General features: G+C 41.8%; 1 protein-coding gene across 7 annotated transcripts in view; it reads right to left on the bottom strand.

Moving 5' to 3' along the window:
* The window catches only part of KIF1B (kinesin family member 1B), a 158,848-nt gene that overhangs the window by 21,364 nt on the left and 120,118 nt on the right, over positions 1-17,366 (bottom strand). For all 7 annotated transcript variants that reach the window (XM_075018087.1, XM_075018092.1, XM_075018089.1 and 4 more), the window contains 10 exons: positions 13,909-13,994; positions 13,627-13,756; positions 12,695-12,857; positions 11,780-11,870; positions 11,015-11,133; positions 9,445-9,500; positions 7,131-7,239; positions 6,108-6,174; positions 4,484-4,568; positions 4,155-4,260 (listed from right to left, as the gene is read on the bottom strand). In XM_075018087.1, the coding sequence (XP_074874188.1) occupies positions 4,155-4,260; positions 4,484-4,568; positions 6,108-6,174; positions 7,131-7,239; positions 9,445-9,500; positions 11,015-11,133; positions 11,780-11,870; positions 12,695-12,857; positions 13,627-13,756; positions 13,909-13,994 (1,012 nt within the window). The remainder of the gene's footprint in view (positions 1-4,154; positions 4,261-4,483; positions 4,569-6,107; positions 6,175-7,130; positions 7,240-9,444; positions 9,501-11,014; positions 11,134-11,779; positions 11,871-12,694; positions 12,858-13,626; positions 13,757-13,908; positions 13,995-17,366) is intronic.

Genomic DNA, 17,366 nt, shown 5'->3' with positions numbered 1-17,366 from the left:
ATAATGGAGGCCCTGAGTACTTCGGGCTACCAAAGGTGAATTTTCATGGTCATGACAGTAGCAGATATAGCACTAATGGAAGAAGGCACAGTTCAGGCAAGTGTTGCATGGGCCTCACTCACACAGTGCCATTCAGTTAGCAACTGCAATACCCCCTCCCTCCACATGAGTCAAGAACCATTTCTGAATATAAGTATCAAGTGCACGCAAGGTTTGCCATGGGGGTAAAAGCAGGGATGGAATCGAGCTGACTAAACTCCTCAGGCTGAAAACATAAATGTAAACCAGGTCTCCAGAGATGGACGGCAAGTGCTCTAAACTCCCATATATGCTTTGCGTTCTGTGCGGTTCAATAGGACCTCTTCCACCGCTTTAGTAAAGCCCATGGAATAGAGACAGGAATTATCATTGTTCAATAGGGCAAAACAACATCAGCAAAGTGAGGAAATATGGGTGAACAAGTCAGTGCAATTCTTAATAGACAAGTGAAAGTGAGACAAAGTCATGCTACTGCAGTGGTTCGCCTCATGGGAGGAATACATATTAAATTACCTCATCCAAACCAGACCTTGCTAAAACAAATCAAGGGAGACAAACTCAAAGTGAGCGAACCTCTTGTGCTTTTTTCACAGAAAGCACAGGAAAAGAGATGTGCGGAAATCAAGGGGAGTGAAGAACAAGGTAAAGCAATAAAGCAAGTAGGAGGTGAGATAAAAATCCAAGACTTATTTGGTTTCCATTTTAAAATGAACTTTAGTGTTAGGTACTTCTTGGTCTAAACAAAATATAACCAGCAGGAGTGCAAGTTCCCCCATACTGCTCAGCCAGCTTCCCAAAATCATCTGGGGCATTAACTAGAGAAGCACAGCTCAGAAGGCAGACTAGTCTCTGTATCCTTCCACTTCTTAGCTTCTCAGCCCCTACGCGGGCCCTTATAGCCAGTGCAATGATGATATTGGGAGGCAATAACAAACGAAAAACAAACCCATCAGTCACTTGATTGCCACAGGCTTTGCTCAATAAAATTTTGGGCTGGATTTGAACCGATAGCTTCACCATTCAGTCCTGGGCCTTCCGAAATGATAAATATGTTATAAGTAGTCAGAGATACTAAATATTGGCCATGGCTGTAGGACAAAAAGAGAAGGGAGGGTTATGTTCTATTGATATCTTTGAAAGAATCAAGTTGCCTCTGTTGAACAGTGAAGGCAATTTGTCTTCATCTACTGAACTGTACATGAACAAATTCCCAGCATACAAGGGAGGAGAAAATGTGACACTTCCAAAAGAGCCAAGAGGTTTGCTGACTAAACAGCTAAAAGCTAAACGGGAAATGGCAGCAACACAAGTGAGACATAAAGCATTCTATTCCACAGAACCTTTATGTGCAAAAGGAAGCAAACAGAAAATACCTAGGCATATCCTTATCAAGAAAGAGCCTGTAAAATATAGAAAGAGCTTTTGTTAGTGCAGGAAAAGGCAGAACAGAGAAGCAACAGCTGAAAGGAGAACAAGATGACAAAAAACAGAAAACAGAAAACAAGTCTGTAGATGGTGAGCAAACAAACACACCCCTCATATTGGCCCTGGCCCTCTCTTGCCCCCAGGCCCCTCCACATTCCCAGGAGATGAAACCCTGGCAGTTTGGGAAAGAGATGGTACCAACCATACACAAAATGCTCTCTTGGCAGTCACTCGATAATGAGTAGGAAGTCTTCATATCACCTTCCTATTTTTTATGTCCACTGGTGGCTGATCAGCCTGATTCTGGTGCTGCAGGTCTTATCACAAAAGGGGCAAGTATTGGTAGCTGTTAGAGTGGTGCAGGGCAGTTTTTGCCACTCTTTTAATCTTTTCCATCTCTTTGGGACCTCTCAAATTGTGCCACCCCTCACAGATTACCACTCTCCAGTAGGCATGATCCTGGGCAAGGTTCTCCAAGTGTCAACACTGATGCTGCACTTTTTCCTGTGTGCCTTCAGCACATTCTTATATCGCTTCCGCTGGCCCCCCAAACACTCCTCTTTCCTTCCTCCAACTTGGAAAACAAAATCTGTTTTGGGAGATGAGACATCTGAACCACAGGACCAGTCCAACAAAGCTGTTGACGACCGATAATGGATTCAATGATGGTCGTGTTCGACTCTTCTGGGATGCTAGCGTTTATGTGCCTATCCTCCCAAGTGCTTTCAGATGATGCTTGTATGTTGTCCAGGTTTCACAGACATACACTAGTGTTGGAATAACCACTGCCCGGTATACAAGGAGCTTTGTCTTGGCAAAAATGACCCAGTTTTTGAAGACCCTTTGACTCAAGTGGGCAAAAGCAGCGCTTGCATAGCTCAGATGATGCTGGATTTCTCCATCAATGTCAATTTTAGCAGAAAGATGACCTCCAAGGTATGAAATGCTGGAGCTCTCATTCACCTCATCCCACTGCCAAGAAGCTTTCTAGATAGGGATTTTTGGAGTCATATTGCAATTTATTTGGAAGGAAGGACCAAGGGGAAGATGCAAATCCAGTAAGATCAGAAGGGAGTACAGCACCTGTTCGCTCCTACCCCAGTTATGCTGACAGATCAATGCTAAGATGCTAAAAACTAAATCACGTTAAAATGTATAAATAAGAACTATCACTTAGTTACATGACTCCCTCCAGCAGAGCTATGATGAAATTTTAATGAGTCTCTTCGCATCTCCTGAAGCCCTGTTCCCTATCTGCTGCCTGTTTTTAACAAATAGCATGGAATAACCTAGTCTGACTACCAGGGGAATTTACTAACTTATTCTGTAACCATCAGAGAGAAAGAATTTAGTGAAGACTAACAGCAGATGTCCAGCGGTGAATATCAGCCCACACCGAGCAATTTTTCTATTTGAATATCCTTGTGATTTTTCACAAGACAAGGGACAAAATGCCCACGTTAGCCTTATTTCTTCTACCAATTTCCCTTCTCTTTTATAGAAAGTTTACTCCCCACACTACCCCAACCTAGAAGAGGCTAATCAAATTTCTGAAGTTTTATTTTCACCTTGCAAGAGACAAGATTTCAGGAGAAATAGTCAAAATACCATAGTTATAACATTCAGCACTCATTTACTGACAGTAGGGGATAGCACCAGACACAACTTGTGACAACGTCAAGTTAGGAGACATTGGAAATTACTTTGTCCATCTGAACTATTGAAAACTGAAGGCAGGCAGGCTGCAAATCATGCCTCCACATTCAAAAAAATCTGATTTTTCAGAAAAGATTTTTCAGATATCCCAAATGACAGAATCACAGGAAGATTCAGTAACTTGGTCAGTGTCCTGAAGGGGGCAGGGAGGGCTCTGCCCAGGATGAATAATTCTGCTTCATAGCTATTTGTTGCAGAGCCTGTCACACAGGATTATGTAACTCTTGAAATCTCACCCCACAGATACCGTCAGCCCACAAAACCTCCTTGGAAAAACGTTGCCGTCCCACAATGAAGAGTATTCACTTGAGGAGGATACCTTTTTCCCCAGATAAATGATATTCAAAGCAACTGTTGGGAAAGTCAGATCCCCACTGGCTGTAAAAATCAATATTGCAGGTCACTGGAGTTCCAATGAAACATTGCTTAAAGGCTGCTCTGATTTCAGAATACAGAAGTATGTTAGAGGAGCCAATTTATGGACATTTGCATAAATTGGCTTCCTCTACCCCTGTGATTCAGGGATGACACTGAAAAGCAGAGACTAAGGCAGAGTTTAACAGAACAGGAGTAATGTTTTCACATAACTGGCTTTGTTAAATCATTATATGCTTGTTCCCACTGTGTGCACAGCTTGCCTGGTCACCCATGGAAACATCATTGTATTTTAATGCTGTGTTTTAATTTCAATATTTCAATTCCCACATAACACAATGATGCTTCTATAAGCTTCCTCATGATTTCTTCCTCCCCTCATGGTGCTTATCAATAGAGAGGAGTAATGTAACTGGGGTATCAGATCATTCATGCTGGGTACTGGACTAACTGGAGTTCTAACGCAATGAAAAATGTCAAGATTCACAGCTCAATCATTAATTGTATCTGTATGTTTAGAATTCCAGTAAGTATAAACACTTACAGCCTCCCCCGTGACAAACTGCAAATAGCACTAAAAGCACTTTTCATCTGCCTACCTGTTGGAGCTGTGAGAAGATTTCAGGTACTTGGCAGAGATTATATTCAAGGACAGAATGGCATCCACAGCAGCCTCATGTACCTCTGCTTTGTTCCTGATGCGTCCTGAAGAGAAATTAATTTTAGTATCAATGAGGCCTAACTGAAACACTCTCAGAAAGAATTCTCATCACCAAACCACATTTTATACTGGAAGTTAAAGATCTAGAGTTCTAACACGCAGCCTCAAACCTCAAGTTTTCCCTCTGGATCATCTTCAATAGGTGACACTATCCCACCACTATTTAATAACTCACAATGATGGAAGACACAGCCAGAAGATACTCACCAACAACCAGCTCTCGCACATCTTTCCAGTGCAATTCACTGCCTCTCTCATGGATAATAGTGACCGTGATCCTACGCTGGATTCCCTGGTGAAGTTTAAAAGGTACAGCTTAGACTTGCCTTTTTTTCCCCCCCCCCCCCCTAAATAAATCATTCCAGTAAGTCATTTACACAGGGAAATTGTGGCTGAGATACAAACATGTAAATCTTTCCTGTCAGCAGCCTCATAATGGGAAGCAAACATCCATGCCCTTCAGGGCTCTGAATACAACTCAATAAAGGAACAAAGAGGAAGCCGTGCTAGTCTATACACTATCAAAACAAAAAGCAGTCAAGTAGCACTTTGCTAGTCTTTAAAGTGCTACTTGACTGCTTTTTGTTTCAATAAAGGAAGAGTCTTTTCAGATTATAGAGCAGAATTCATCCTATTCCCTCCATATACCATAAGGAGAAGCAGATTTTACCCAAAATATCTCTTAAACTGTCTCTTTAAACTTCCAGGGAAGGTACATGTACCTTGAGAGCACCCAGGAGTAAGTCTCACAAATCCTAAGAAATAAGCAGATGTATGCACATGACACTTCACATGGATATTCTTGAGATGCTGCTGGAGGGTCCAGTACTATGAAACCTCAAGAGCTCCAGTGGCAACCATCTCAGACCATGAAGTGGGCATGGAAGTTTTATTGGGCATTCCCCACAGGACAGATACTCCCTTTTCTCCAAAGATGTAATATTTGGTCCAACTGAGTCCACATGTGCGACACAGTTTCCAAAGATGGGGCCTGGGAGACAGTAAATTTACAATTTACAAGGGCACTTCTGAACCAAGATGGCTAGGCTAAGAGCCTTCCTTGCTGAGATCAGAAGCAGGTTGCATGAAGCAGTCTAACAAAGAAAGATTAAGGCATGCCATTCACCTTCCCACTTTTTAGAAAGGGTTTTCAATGTAGAGCATTTGCTGGGGAGACAAAATATGGTATCTGGTATGCCCACCATTAATAGGTTTTTGTTGCCTTGAAGGAGGGACAATTCTTAAAGCCTCAGTACCAGGAAGAACTTCACAACAAAAGATAAAATCAATTAAGGCAGGTAATCATCCCAAACGTGCTAAGTGGAAGCTATCACTAACATGCTTACACACACAAATACCTTCAAGCTGTCTCTGGAAGAGCAAAGCAAGACTGACACTGCCGACCTCCATCTCACAGCCAGGAGCAGTGAGAAGGAATGAAGTGATGTTTAAACTTGCACCACTCTATGCCCCAGGTGCAGGAGCATGAGGATGTTAAAGGTGCATGTGCAGCCCCAAATGGCACTGCTGACCAGAAGATTCTAATCTCAAGTGCATAAATACTAGGACTGGAACATATATATGCCTAAACACTTGAAAGACCACATCTTAGAAGCCAAACTTGCTATTCACCATAGACACAAGCCCAGGACATACAAGCAGAGACAGACATATTCCAGAGACTCAAGAGCAATAGTAAAAGATACCAACAGCTATGTAGTAAGACAGAATTAGGAGATAAAACAGACGTGAAATTCAGTGAGACAATTGCCCACTACATGGAAATGGAAGTAGGTATTTTAGCTGCCAATCTTCTACTCTCTTTTGGTACCTGGTGAAGCAAGAATGTTCCCTGGCAGGGTAGACCTCCAGTGTGGTCAACAATAGCAGGGATGTATCTGTGTGAAACAACAAAGAAACTTCTAGTTAAGAGAAGGTGTATTTACAGAGCAGGCAGTGGGACACTAGATAAAGCTGGCACTTTGCTTTACCACAATCTCTTCTGTATAATATCCTAATAAATATAAAGCTGCTTCCACTGACTTAAAAAAATTGCTTCTCTATTGGACTTTTGAGCACCATTAAGTACCACATCACACATTAACAATTCTTTGTAATACTTCACAATGACCCCATAATGTAGTTCCCAAAGGTATGTCAGGGAATTCCTTTGTAGCAGGTTAAAACTGATTAGTTTTTGTTATAATAAGGTTCAAAATAAGAATCGGATAAATGAATGGAACATCAGTGGCTATTAACCAGGATGGGCAGGGATGGTATCCCTCTAGCCCTTTGTTTGCCAGAAGCAAGGAATCGGCAACTGGGGAATGGATCACTTGATGATTCCTAGATCTGTCCAGTCCCTTTAAGGCATCTGGCATTAGTCACTGATGGACGACAGGACTAGATGAACCTTTGGTCTGACCCACTATGGCCAATCTTACTGGACTGACTGCTGGACACTGAACTCTTTAGCCAGCAAGAGAAAAGGTATTACAAGAGCTACACCAGTGCAATCTTTCCCTGAGTACTGCTCTCCTAGTGTACTGAGCCACTGACCTGTAGGGATCACTTTTAGAACTGTGAAGTAAGGTCAGTCTCCATACTTTTTCAATCTTTGTCCACTCTGATGAGACTGAGAATAATGGGGCCAACTAATATCAGTTATGTTGCTACTCATTGGGAATTGGATTGGGACCACTATATTCCACACAAAACCAGCATCTTACTGGTGGCAATAAACCAAATATCATCAACCTGGGCTTATCTGAACCAATGACCTAAAGATGAAGGGATTCACTCCCACAAGCTGTTTTCCTTCTTTACACAAAAGGAAGATAAAAGTTGAACTCACTCTCCCGTTGGCTCCAGCTCGCTGATCTCAAACCAGACAAGGAGGTCGTATTTGCTCATGCTCTGGCCCAAGTTAGTTTTGCTCATAGTGTTTAATTTTGTGGCTGGCACTTAAAAGAATACAAAAATGATTTACAAAAATTGCATGCAAGAAACACTATGACAGTACTTTGGTTCCATGATTAATTTCGGAGCTGCTTATCACATGAAAGTTATGTATTGTTTGTAACCATGTATGTTCAGGTAATATGGCAAAGATTCCTGTGGTCAAAAAGCTAGCAAGAAAACTTCACTCACAGGTTTGTCTATGGAAACAAGAAGTTTTATTTTAAGCCAAGAATGCACCCCAATCCAGCACTACTCCAGAAAAAGCAGAGAAAAGATCTCTAAATCCCCCACATGTAAATACAAGAAAGGCTAGTTTTTCCCATCATGCCTCATCCTGCTCCAATAATTATGTACCAGATCCTTCCACACAGGCATTATTTCGTGCAGTAAGGAGCATGCTTTACATCATGAAACAAACCTGATCCCACTAGCTCATCGAGCATCACAAAGCAAACTTGAACATTTATAGAACCTTCCCCTGAACTATTGCTTGGCAAAATTCTGTCACTGGACAGGTAAACAAAAAAAAATTATAACTAGGAGAGTTGTGAAAACAGGCAACCTCTAAAGACTCATTTTAGAGAAATATATGCGACCTCATATATCAATTTTTGGAACAGCCCAACCTAAAGCTTAGTTTAGAATATACCAGGGAAGTCAGACGCTTCAAAGAGTTTCTCAACGTGTAGGTCCTTTCTGACCTCTACTGAGACGAGTTTTTAAGAAGTTCCAAGTCATGCATGTTTAGAATTCAGGAGAGTCTATGTCTGCTCATATTTACTCCTGCATCAGAGTCTCTGAATGAATCTCTCACCTTTAGAGAAAGTAGCTAGGTCATCACTGTTTACACCAGGTGTGAGGTTAATTTATCACTCGGGGGGTGCAAATTCTTCACATCTCTAAGCAACACTGCTGGGTCAATCAAACTTTTTATGTGTAGACCAACCCTCACAGTTAACCCTGCTTAAGTACATTTATTTTGCACCTAAAGCATCCAGATGAGTGGATTACCAAGCACCACACTAACACTCTCTGTAATTCAAACATTTGTAGTCTTAACCGCAAGATTGTGTACACAAGACCTAAGCATACCTCAATTTCTAGTTACAACTTCCAGTACCTCCCTTTTGCCTCCCTACTTTATTCTTGGGAATTGACAAGGTATTTATGTATCAAAAGATCCTACCACACTTCACAAAGGGACCAAATGGACAAATAAAATTCCTATTTTACAGAAGGGGCAACTGAGGCTAAACCAAACTGTCAAAATCCCAAGAAATCAGTGGTAGAGCTGGGACTGGCACACAAATTCAAATGTTCTCTACACAATAGATGCTGCTAATTCTAGATCCTTCATCACTCCACAAAGCAAGAACCCTAGGTAGTTTCTGATAAGCAAGGCAAAGGCATGGACAAACTGCGTTGGGGACAGGGTTAGGAGTTATTTCTACATCTACCACAGATCAAATGGGACTACTAACCATCTCTTTTGGGAACCCGCTCACTTTGACAGCTGGGAACAGGCAGAAAAAGAAAAGGTGGCAGCTGGTCAGCCCCATCCTGGAATGCAGCCACAGCCGAGGATGCAAGCACATTGGCGTGCTCAGACAGTGTGTTCAGCACATGCACATTTACATAGCCAGACATGAGATACCTAACCAATTCAATTTTTCTCTCATGGTCTAAAAAGGGAATGGAAAAACAAGAATGGGAGTGGTGGAGATAAGCAGGTAATGGGAAGAAGGAAAATTAGATAAAGGACAGAGGGGAGAAAAGAAAAGAAGAGTTTCAACATGCACAATTAAAGAAAACTGAGGGATCATTTCAGCAAGGTTGGCTTAGTGCATGAAAGTGCAAGCAACAACATTAGAAAAAGCAGAACAGAGTGATTTATGGACAAGCAATTCCCAAGTTCAGTAACCACAATGAGGAGACTGGCTGAACAGCCAGATCTAGTGTTTAGCGTTGGTAGTTTAGGCATGCATCCCTTTCCTCAAACCCTTGAAACTGCCCTGAGAAATACTTCTATTTTGAGATGAGCTTGACTAGAACACCTGGGAAGGAACATAGCCAGTGAAGATGTTCCAATGCTTTTTGCACTGTTCACTGATTTTACTTCTCAAATAAATGCAGGTATGAATACAACACACATTTGTTCTACATAATGAGTTTAAAAACATCTATACAGAAAACATGTTTGGTCTCACCTGGCTTTGAGAGTGGCATGGGAGGTGGAAAGAATCGTCGGGATGGCTGAGGAGGGCTGCAGAGAAAGGAGAGCAATTATTTTTCCTAGTGTTTCCCACCCTCTCACACCTAGGAATCTCTGAGCACTTTACAACAAAAACAATGGGCCTCATAACGATATAAGGAAGGTACATACAACCTGCATTCTACATAAAAGGAAACAAGCACAGATGTGTCCAATCTCACATGGGAAAAGTCTGGAACATACATAACACAGGACTCAATGCCCTGCTCCAGCTAACAAACTCCCACTTACCTGAAACTGAATAAATTTTGCACAGCTTTAAGCAAAAATCGATTACCTTTTAACCTTTCCAACTGCCCTCTCCCTAGTCTCTGCTCAAGGGCAAGCAGAAAGAAATTCATTTCCTGAAAATGTCTTTATATAAGGACACAAACTACTGCTTATTTTAACCATTAATATCAACTTGTGGTTCTTCTTTGCAGCGACTGGTCTCCAGCAATCCAAGCCAAACCCAGGAGTTCATACATCATTCTTTCCCTTCACACCAAGGTGTAAAAGGATAGGAAATCCTTCCCTGACAGAGTATGTAAGGTGCTCAGAACCCTTGGCGGATGTGCCATGGTCATGAGGAGTTTGAAGCCTATTTCTTTTTGCATGGTGTTCTGTGTTTTGAGCACACTGCTGTACGCCAGTGAAACATGGACTTTGCGCTCAAAACAAGAGCAGCGGCTCAACACATTCCACATGCGCTACCTGAGCCGGATACTTGGTATCTCATGGCAGGCCAAGGTCCCCAATAGCGCAGTGCTTGAGAGGGCAGGCACTGCCTCCATGCTCACCCTTCTCAAACAGAGGCGTATGCGCTGGCTGGGCCATGTCTCACACATGACGGATGGCCACATACCGAAGGACCTCCTCTTCGGCGAACTGGCGTCTGGAAAGAGGCCGAAAGGGCAACCTAAATTGCACTACAAGGACATGTGCAAGCGTGACCTCAGTGCTCTCTCTATCAGTGTGAACACCTGGCATTCGCTCGCCTCAGACAGGCATGCCTGGAAACAGGGAGTGAAGGAAGCTCTTGCTATGTATGAAACTACCTTGGTGAAGGAAGCGGAAGACAGGAGAGCCCTCAGGAAGATCCGTGCCCGTGATACCAGAGCGACATCTGCCTACTGCTGCTCACAGTGCAGAAAGGACTGCCACTCCCGGATTGGATTGCACAGCCACAGAAGACGCTGCTCGAATCAGTCCAACTGGGGCACAAACCCGTGATCCCTCAGGATCGAAGGATGCCTACTACTACTACTACTGGCTTTAAATATGTACTCTCATCAATTATAGGGCACACATTACGTATGGGACAGGGGGACCTTCACTTGTCTAGTATTAGCATTTACTTAAGGCACGCTTGGTAGTGATGGTAAGTAGCAAGACTTCCACATGAGGCATAGAATTCAGGAACCAAGAGGATGGGATAGGTGGGGTCCACTCCCCTATTCAGCATTTCTTCCTTCTACTGCAAAGTATGTGGAGGAGGACACATGCACTCCTGAACTGCTCAATACCTGTTGAGATCCTGTCCCTGCAGATGGAGAGGGTGCTGTTGGTAGTGCCCAAAGACTTCAAACACAATAGGCTTGGTTTTGATATAATCCACAAAAGATTCTGTCACTTCCACAGCAATCTAGCAAAGGTGGTAAGGAAAAAGTCAGGGTAGAGATAAATAAGCCTTATACCTGCCAATATTAGAGTCCAGGGTTCTACATTTCTTATTCAGTAGGCAATCACTGACAAGGCAGAAATGTACCTTACTTTGTTTCAGGTGTTAAGGATATCATTAACAGTAACAAGTGAAAAATCCCCTGACCTAAGCACTAGTTAGTTAAGAAAAATAGGAAGCTGTTTGTAACAAGATGGTTACACTACTCGTACAGACACACAGAATCAGTTCAGAAACCTGAACATGGGCTTTTCCCATTTACATTTTCTATTACACTGTGAATTTCTAGCTGTTTTTATTGCACTTCCCAACATTCTGATGGGTGAAACAGAAGCACAAGAAATTCAGAATTAAGAAGGGAACAGACAAGCATTAAAGCCCTTACATACACTTTCTTAAATTACTAATAGACATTATGTTCTCCAGAAAAGGTATCACTTATTTGATCATTCTCTATTCTCCCTTGTTTATTCATCTGTATCTCCACCCTTTCCCTGCACATGTATCACAGAGGAGGGCTAAAAGGAAGGCTATGAGCACTGAAATCAACCCACACAGCACTGTATTATGGACATTCACTCTTCATACAGGATCACAAAGCTTCACTTACATTTTGGACGTGGTAAAACCCAAGAGGACTCCCCCGGCCATTGTTTTTGAGAGGTTCAGTAGAGAAAGCTTCATCGTGTCGATGTAAAAAACTAAAAAACCAAAACAAAATCAGACTAGTGAAAACTTTTCTGTTATGAGTGCCACTCTGTAGAGAAACCCGCACATATTGCTCTGGTTTAGGTCAAAAGTTGGCCAGCAATCTTATCTAAGCAGGTTTATTCTAGAAAACTGTGGGGCCCCCCCTCTACTGTTGTATCAATTTGTATGTTTGCTACCTGCCATTCTCATCTTTATCCTTTAGAATCTGAATGGGGATATTGCTCATGTGAGAAGCTGCTGAATTCATCCATATTCCAGACCATTTGATTCAAGCTGTGTATATGCATGGGATAGTTTTAATTTTAAAGTTATACACTGGCATTATGTAGTGCTTAAATGCCTATTTATTTGGATCTCATAAATGTACTAAACATAAACCACTTTAATGACTTTACCCTTCTATCCCACTTGGGTCTGTCCCATGAAAGCTCACCTAATGAATTATTTTGTTAGCCTTTAAAGTGCTACTTGACTGCTTTTTTGTTTTGACAGTATATAGACTAGCACGGCTCCCTCTCTGTTACTTTTCAAAAGAGGATCTCTAAGTCTCTTCAGAACACCTTGTGATACCTAGGACAAGAGATGTTGTATGGGTGGTTTTTAAAGGATTGATTCTTATTCCCTTTCTACATAGTTTGTTCAGGGCATGTGATTTGATGGCTACACGGATTTCTGATTCCTCTCCAATAGGACAGAGATATGACACCTAAAAATTAATCCAGTGTTATTTCCATTTGCCCAATGTCAAGCCTCTGTTACTTCTCTTCACTGAATAATCCTTCCCCACCCTGTACTACCAAGGAGAGATTCTTACTTGAACTGACAGAAGATATCTGCATATTCTGGGAGGATGCCACTGGCCTGCAGCACTGTCACACGGAAGGTGAATACACTACCACATTTCAGGTGGTCACCAATCTCCTCAGTAAATCCTTCCATCACCATCTTCCCATCCAGTAAAGTGCCTGACTTCAGGTCTTAAAGAGACAAAAACGACCTACTGTGAATTACTCAGATATACTACATTTACATATATTTAACCCAGAAAAAGTGGGATTTAATCCCCCAGCCCAAATCACCGCTCTGCTGTAGTTTATCTACAAAAGAACTTTTCAAATTCTTAATTCGCAATACATGCAGCTTCTCTACTGGTAGCATTGCTAAAAGCCATAAAAGAGTTTGTTCCAATGTGTCCAACAACTCAGAGAAGGGCTAGAAGACAGTGGTAAAAATGCTTGAGTGCTTCCAACCTTGTCAACATTATAGCCACTCACCAAGCTGCAACTGAAAAAATAATAAGAGAAATCCTGTTGAAAACAAGACGCAGCCCTTTCAAAGGGGGAAGTGACCTCAACAAAGTGTAGAGTTTATTGGTAGCACATGGTGGAGATAGTGGACATTTAGAGTTCTTTTCCTACCCAAGTGGGGAAACTAGAGTAACTACCAGTTAAGATATTAACATAAAGAAAGAGGCAGGGAGCTTCTGAAACCATTGAGTGCATTGATAATGATCAAAAATTCTCAACAGCAGCAATCTTAAAGCTTTTTCTGTGTGCTATATCTGAGTCAATATTTTGTAAACCCAAATTCACAAAGAAGCAGTCACAATTATGTACCACCAGAACCTTAGGGTCAACAATCCTTCATCTGAAACACATTTCTGAGTAATGCCAAAAGCCCCTTTTCATAAAGAATCAGAACAGCTTCATTTTTCCCTCTCATGTCCCACAAGCTATGCACACTTACCAAGGTCATTCATTCTGTTAATTTCTTTTGGGGGACTGATGACCTCTGAACTCTGACCTTGACCTTCCACAATTCTCAGCTCTTCCAGTGACAGTCCTGAACGAGTCATTGAAACTGAAGAAAAGTCACTCTGAGGAACACAAGACAGGGACTAAAGATGAGTGCCCTACAGCTTCCAACTTGCCCCTGTACCTTTTTATCGACCCAACTCTACCCATATCTAAAACAAGATGTTGCTTCCCTGTATTCACAAACCTCTCCAATCCAGTTACTGTTTCTCACCTTATTAAAGTATTCATCATCAAAAGAAATTTTAGCTGTGCCTGATTGCCGAATGCCAGATCCATAATCTGGGGCTTCTTCATCAGCTAAAAAAGACAAATAAAATACTATTATATTGGAAACAAATTCAAATGGCAACAGTGACTTGATGGGATACTAGTCTCCCAAGTAGAGATATTCCATCACTTTATTTGAATTGAAACAAATTGCTAAAGAAAATAACCACCTAGCTTTTGGGGAGGGAATGGGGAAAACTAGTGAAACAGGTTAATGCCACCAATAAGATTCCAAGTTAACATGCTGGAGTCTGAGAATTCATGGCTTAAATGTTTATCTAAATAGTTACTGTTTAATTGGTTGTTTCTCAGTAAGTTACATCCAAAGCAAATGGACAAAAGCGTACAACATTTTGAATGAAGAAACCAACAGAAATGAAAACAAGATTTAAGAGATTTTTCCAACTGGAAACACATGAAACATCAATTATAACCCTAACCAAGAAGGATCCATGTTTTGATTAGCAGACAACAAGCTTTCAATTCGTGTCCTCACACTAGTTTCAATGCAACCACTGACCTGTGTCATGCCTCAATAACCTTATCTGCAGGGGACTCTTGCTAAACAGCAAAGAGCATGTCAATAGTGAAGGTAGTTTACTGCCATTTTCTTTCCTTTAACTTTAATCATCTAGGTCGTCATGCCCAATTCACTAGCAACAATAACTCTATAAACCCAACCTATGATATGAGGTACACATTAACGATAATTCAGACATGATAGACATTGAATACAATAAGCAGCTTTACAGAAATGAACACACAATTTAGTAATGAACACTGCAGATCAGTCAACAATCCCTCAGAGTTCTAGGATGATTGTCATTCAAAAAGTGATAAACAGGCAGATGTACGGTCCAAAAGACTGCAAGACTAACCAGAAAGGAGCAACCAGAATGGCACAGCTCCAATAATGTCATATTGATCTAGAGGGGGGTGGGCAAAATACAGCCTGCAGGCCAGATGTGGACCGCCAAGCTGTAGGATCTGGCACACACACCATCCCACTGGGAACCCCCCCAGACACAGAGCAACCCTACACAGCTGTAAGCAGCTTCCTGCTCTGTATAGCTCTTTGCTCCAAAAGTTGGGTTAGGGGAAGTTTCTGGCCACAAAGAGCTGACAGATTTTTCTGGTGGTCAGGGGTATCATGTGAAGCCTCCACCACCCCTCAACCTCCAGAGCAGAAAGCCAACAGCACAAAACCACTGCCTATTCCACCTGGGGCTGTAGCAGGCAGGGAGCCTCCCTAAGGGTCCTGCAGGGTTGCTGGCCAGGAGCCACCCACATAAGCACCTCTTGGCCAGAGCCTGCCTCTAGCACCTCATCCCGTCCATATAGCCATCCTGATTTAAGTTTTTCCTGTCTTTCTAAATCTCACACAAAGTGCTCTACTATTTTTATATTGTATTCTCCTCCCCACAAATAAAAGAATCTATGGGGACTGGGAAAGAAGTAGGGTTAGCATTGACTCCTCAGTTATTCATAGCCACATCAGAGTTCCTCAGCATCAAAAGAAATGAATGATTCTCCATCTTTGCAAAGAAGCTGAGGGTTTTTTGTTTCTCCTTCCTCTAGGGCATTTTCCTTTACCCTTTTAACAGGTATCCAAGACCTACCCGCCAGCTTCACCATGTTTAATTTTGCATAAGAGAGTGTTGGTTTGATTAGTTGGGGCTGCTGGATAAGCACAAAAGTCCTATTTTCCCAGGAAACATTTTTTTAGGAGAGAAAAATAAAATTAATCTATCTAAACCGACCCTTCTCTTTGCTGATTCTGAGAAAGGAAGAGGAGGTAATAAATATCTTTTTGACTAGCTCATTGATCTGCTAAACAGTTGGTGGCATTTTGTTCTTTTTCCCCCTCACAGATGTCAATTAGTTAAGGTTTGTATCTGGTATCTGATCATGTACTATTCATCCTGCTGAAAGCTCAGATACTTCTTGTAATGTATCTACCCTCTCTAGCAATGGCTAACATCCAATTGTCTTTTTTTATTGGAAGGCAACTCTGTACGTTTTATTCTACATGGGAACATGTGATGAAGCATAGACGCTGAGGCTGTGGGATTCACCCCGGCAGAGGCTCAAATGGCAGATGAAACAATTGAATAGGTTCAAGAGTTTTACTTCAAGCCTGGTTTGATTTCCTTAGTATTGACCTGTTGTCAAATGGATGATATGAAAGAATAAACTTAATGATTTTGCAACATCTGTTTGAAATATCTCATGGGTTTATTTAGTCCAATGGATATCTCAAGATGTCTTTCTTAATACTGAGATCACCTCTGTAAGTATGCATCCACTAATAGAAAATACTTCAGCACTAACTGGGCACCCCTCTCTACTTTTCTTGGCAGTCTCAACTAAATGGGCCATGGGGACTGAAAGGAGGGGCAACTCGAAGATTTTGGAAAATGCTCAAGGGTTGCACTTTTCTACAGATAGGGAGCAGGGTCTGGGAGAGAGGTAGGGTGCAGAAGGGAGCTTGGGGTAGTGGACTGGGTGCAGAACAGGGTGTGGAATCTGAGAAGGAGTTTGGATGAAGGAGGAGATTTGTGATCTGGGTCAGGGGCTTGGGAGTCAGAGTCTAGAAGGAGGTATGGGTGCAAGAGAATGGTGGTCAGGAGAGGAGGATGTGGGAAGGGCTGAAAGGAACTGTGAGCTGAGGGGATATGGGGTCCACAAGGTTTTAGTGGGGACCTGGGATGTACGGGTGGGGGGAGTGGGAGGAAAGCAGTACAGATGTTGTTCTTTTGGGGCAGGGAGACCCTTTTGCGAAAGAACCTTTATTCCTGAAAAGAAAATGAGTTGTACAAGGTGTTTCCGAAAAAAGGATTCCCTGCTTCCACCCCAAAAGGACCCTGTCTGCACTGCCTATTTTTCCCCTGAAAAAATCACTTCCAAAAACATGATTGGAGAGATTATGCAAATGAAGCATAAAGATTTGTAAATCAGCACTTCATTTGCATTTTTTATTTTTGCCATTTGCATTCCTCTTTCGAAAGAGCAATGTAGTGTAGATGCAGCTATTATGTTTGTGACATACTGGAGAAAGCAGATTTTTTTAAGTGTTTTGAAAAATATATTTAAACTATCTTTCCTATTAAACCTGTGATATTCTTAATTACCATGTACAAATCTCAGAGTAATAAGAGTGATAAGATAGTGAACATTTCAAAACCTCTAAAAGAGAAGATGAATTTTCTATAAATGAACTGATCAATATTTCAGTGCTAAACTGATCTTGGACAAAAAAATACAACCCAAGTTGGTGTCTTAGGAGGCTGGCAAGTACCAGATCCTAAAGTTGGCCCAGAACTGAATGCACCAGAAAAGCAAGTATTTTAAAGCCAGCTTTATAGTTCAAAAACCATGCAAAGGCTTGAATTGCAAGAGCAC

The sequence above is a fragment of the Carettochelys insculpta genome, chromosome 23, assembly GCF_033958435.1.
Source record: "Carettochelys insculpta isolate YL-2023 chromosome 23, ASM3395843v1, whole genome shotgun sequence".
NCBI classification, from domain to species: domain Eukaryota; kingdom Metazoa; phylum Chordata; order Testudines; family Carettochelyidae; genus Carettochelys; species Carettochelys insculpta.
This window is presented reverse-complemented; position numbering and strand designations above follow the sequence as displayed.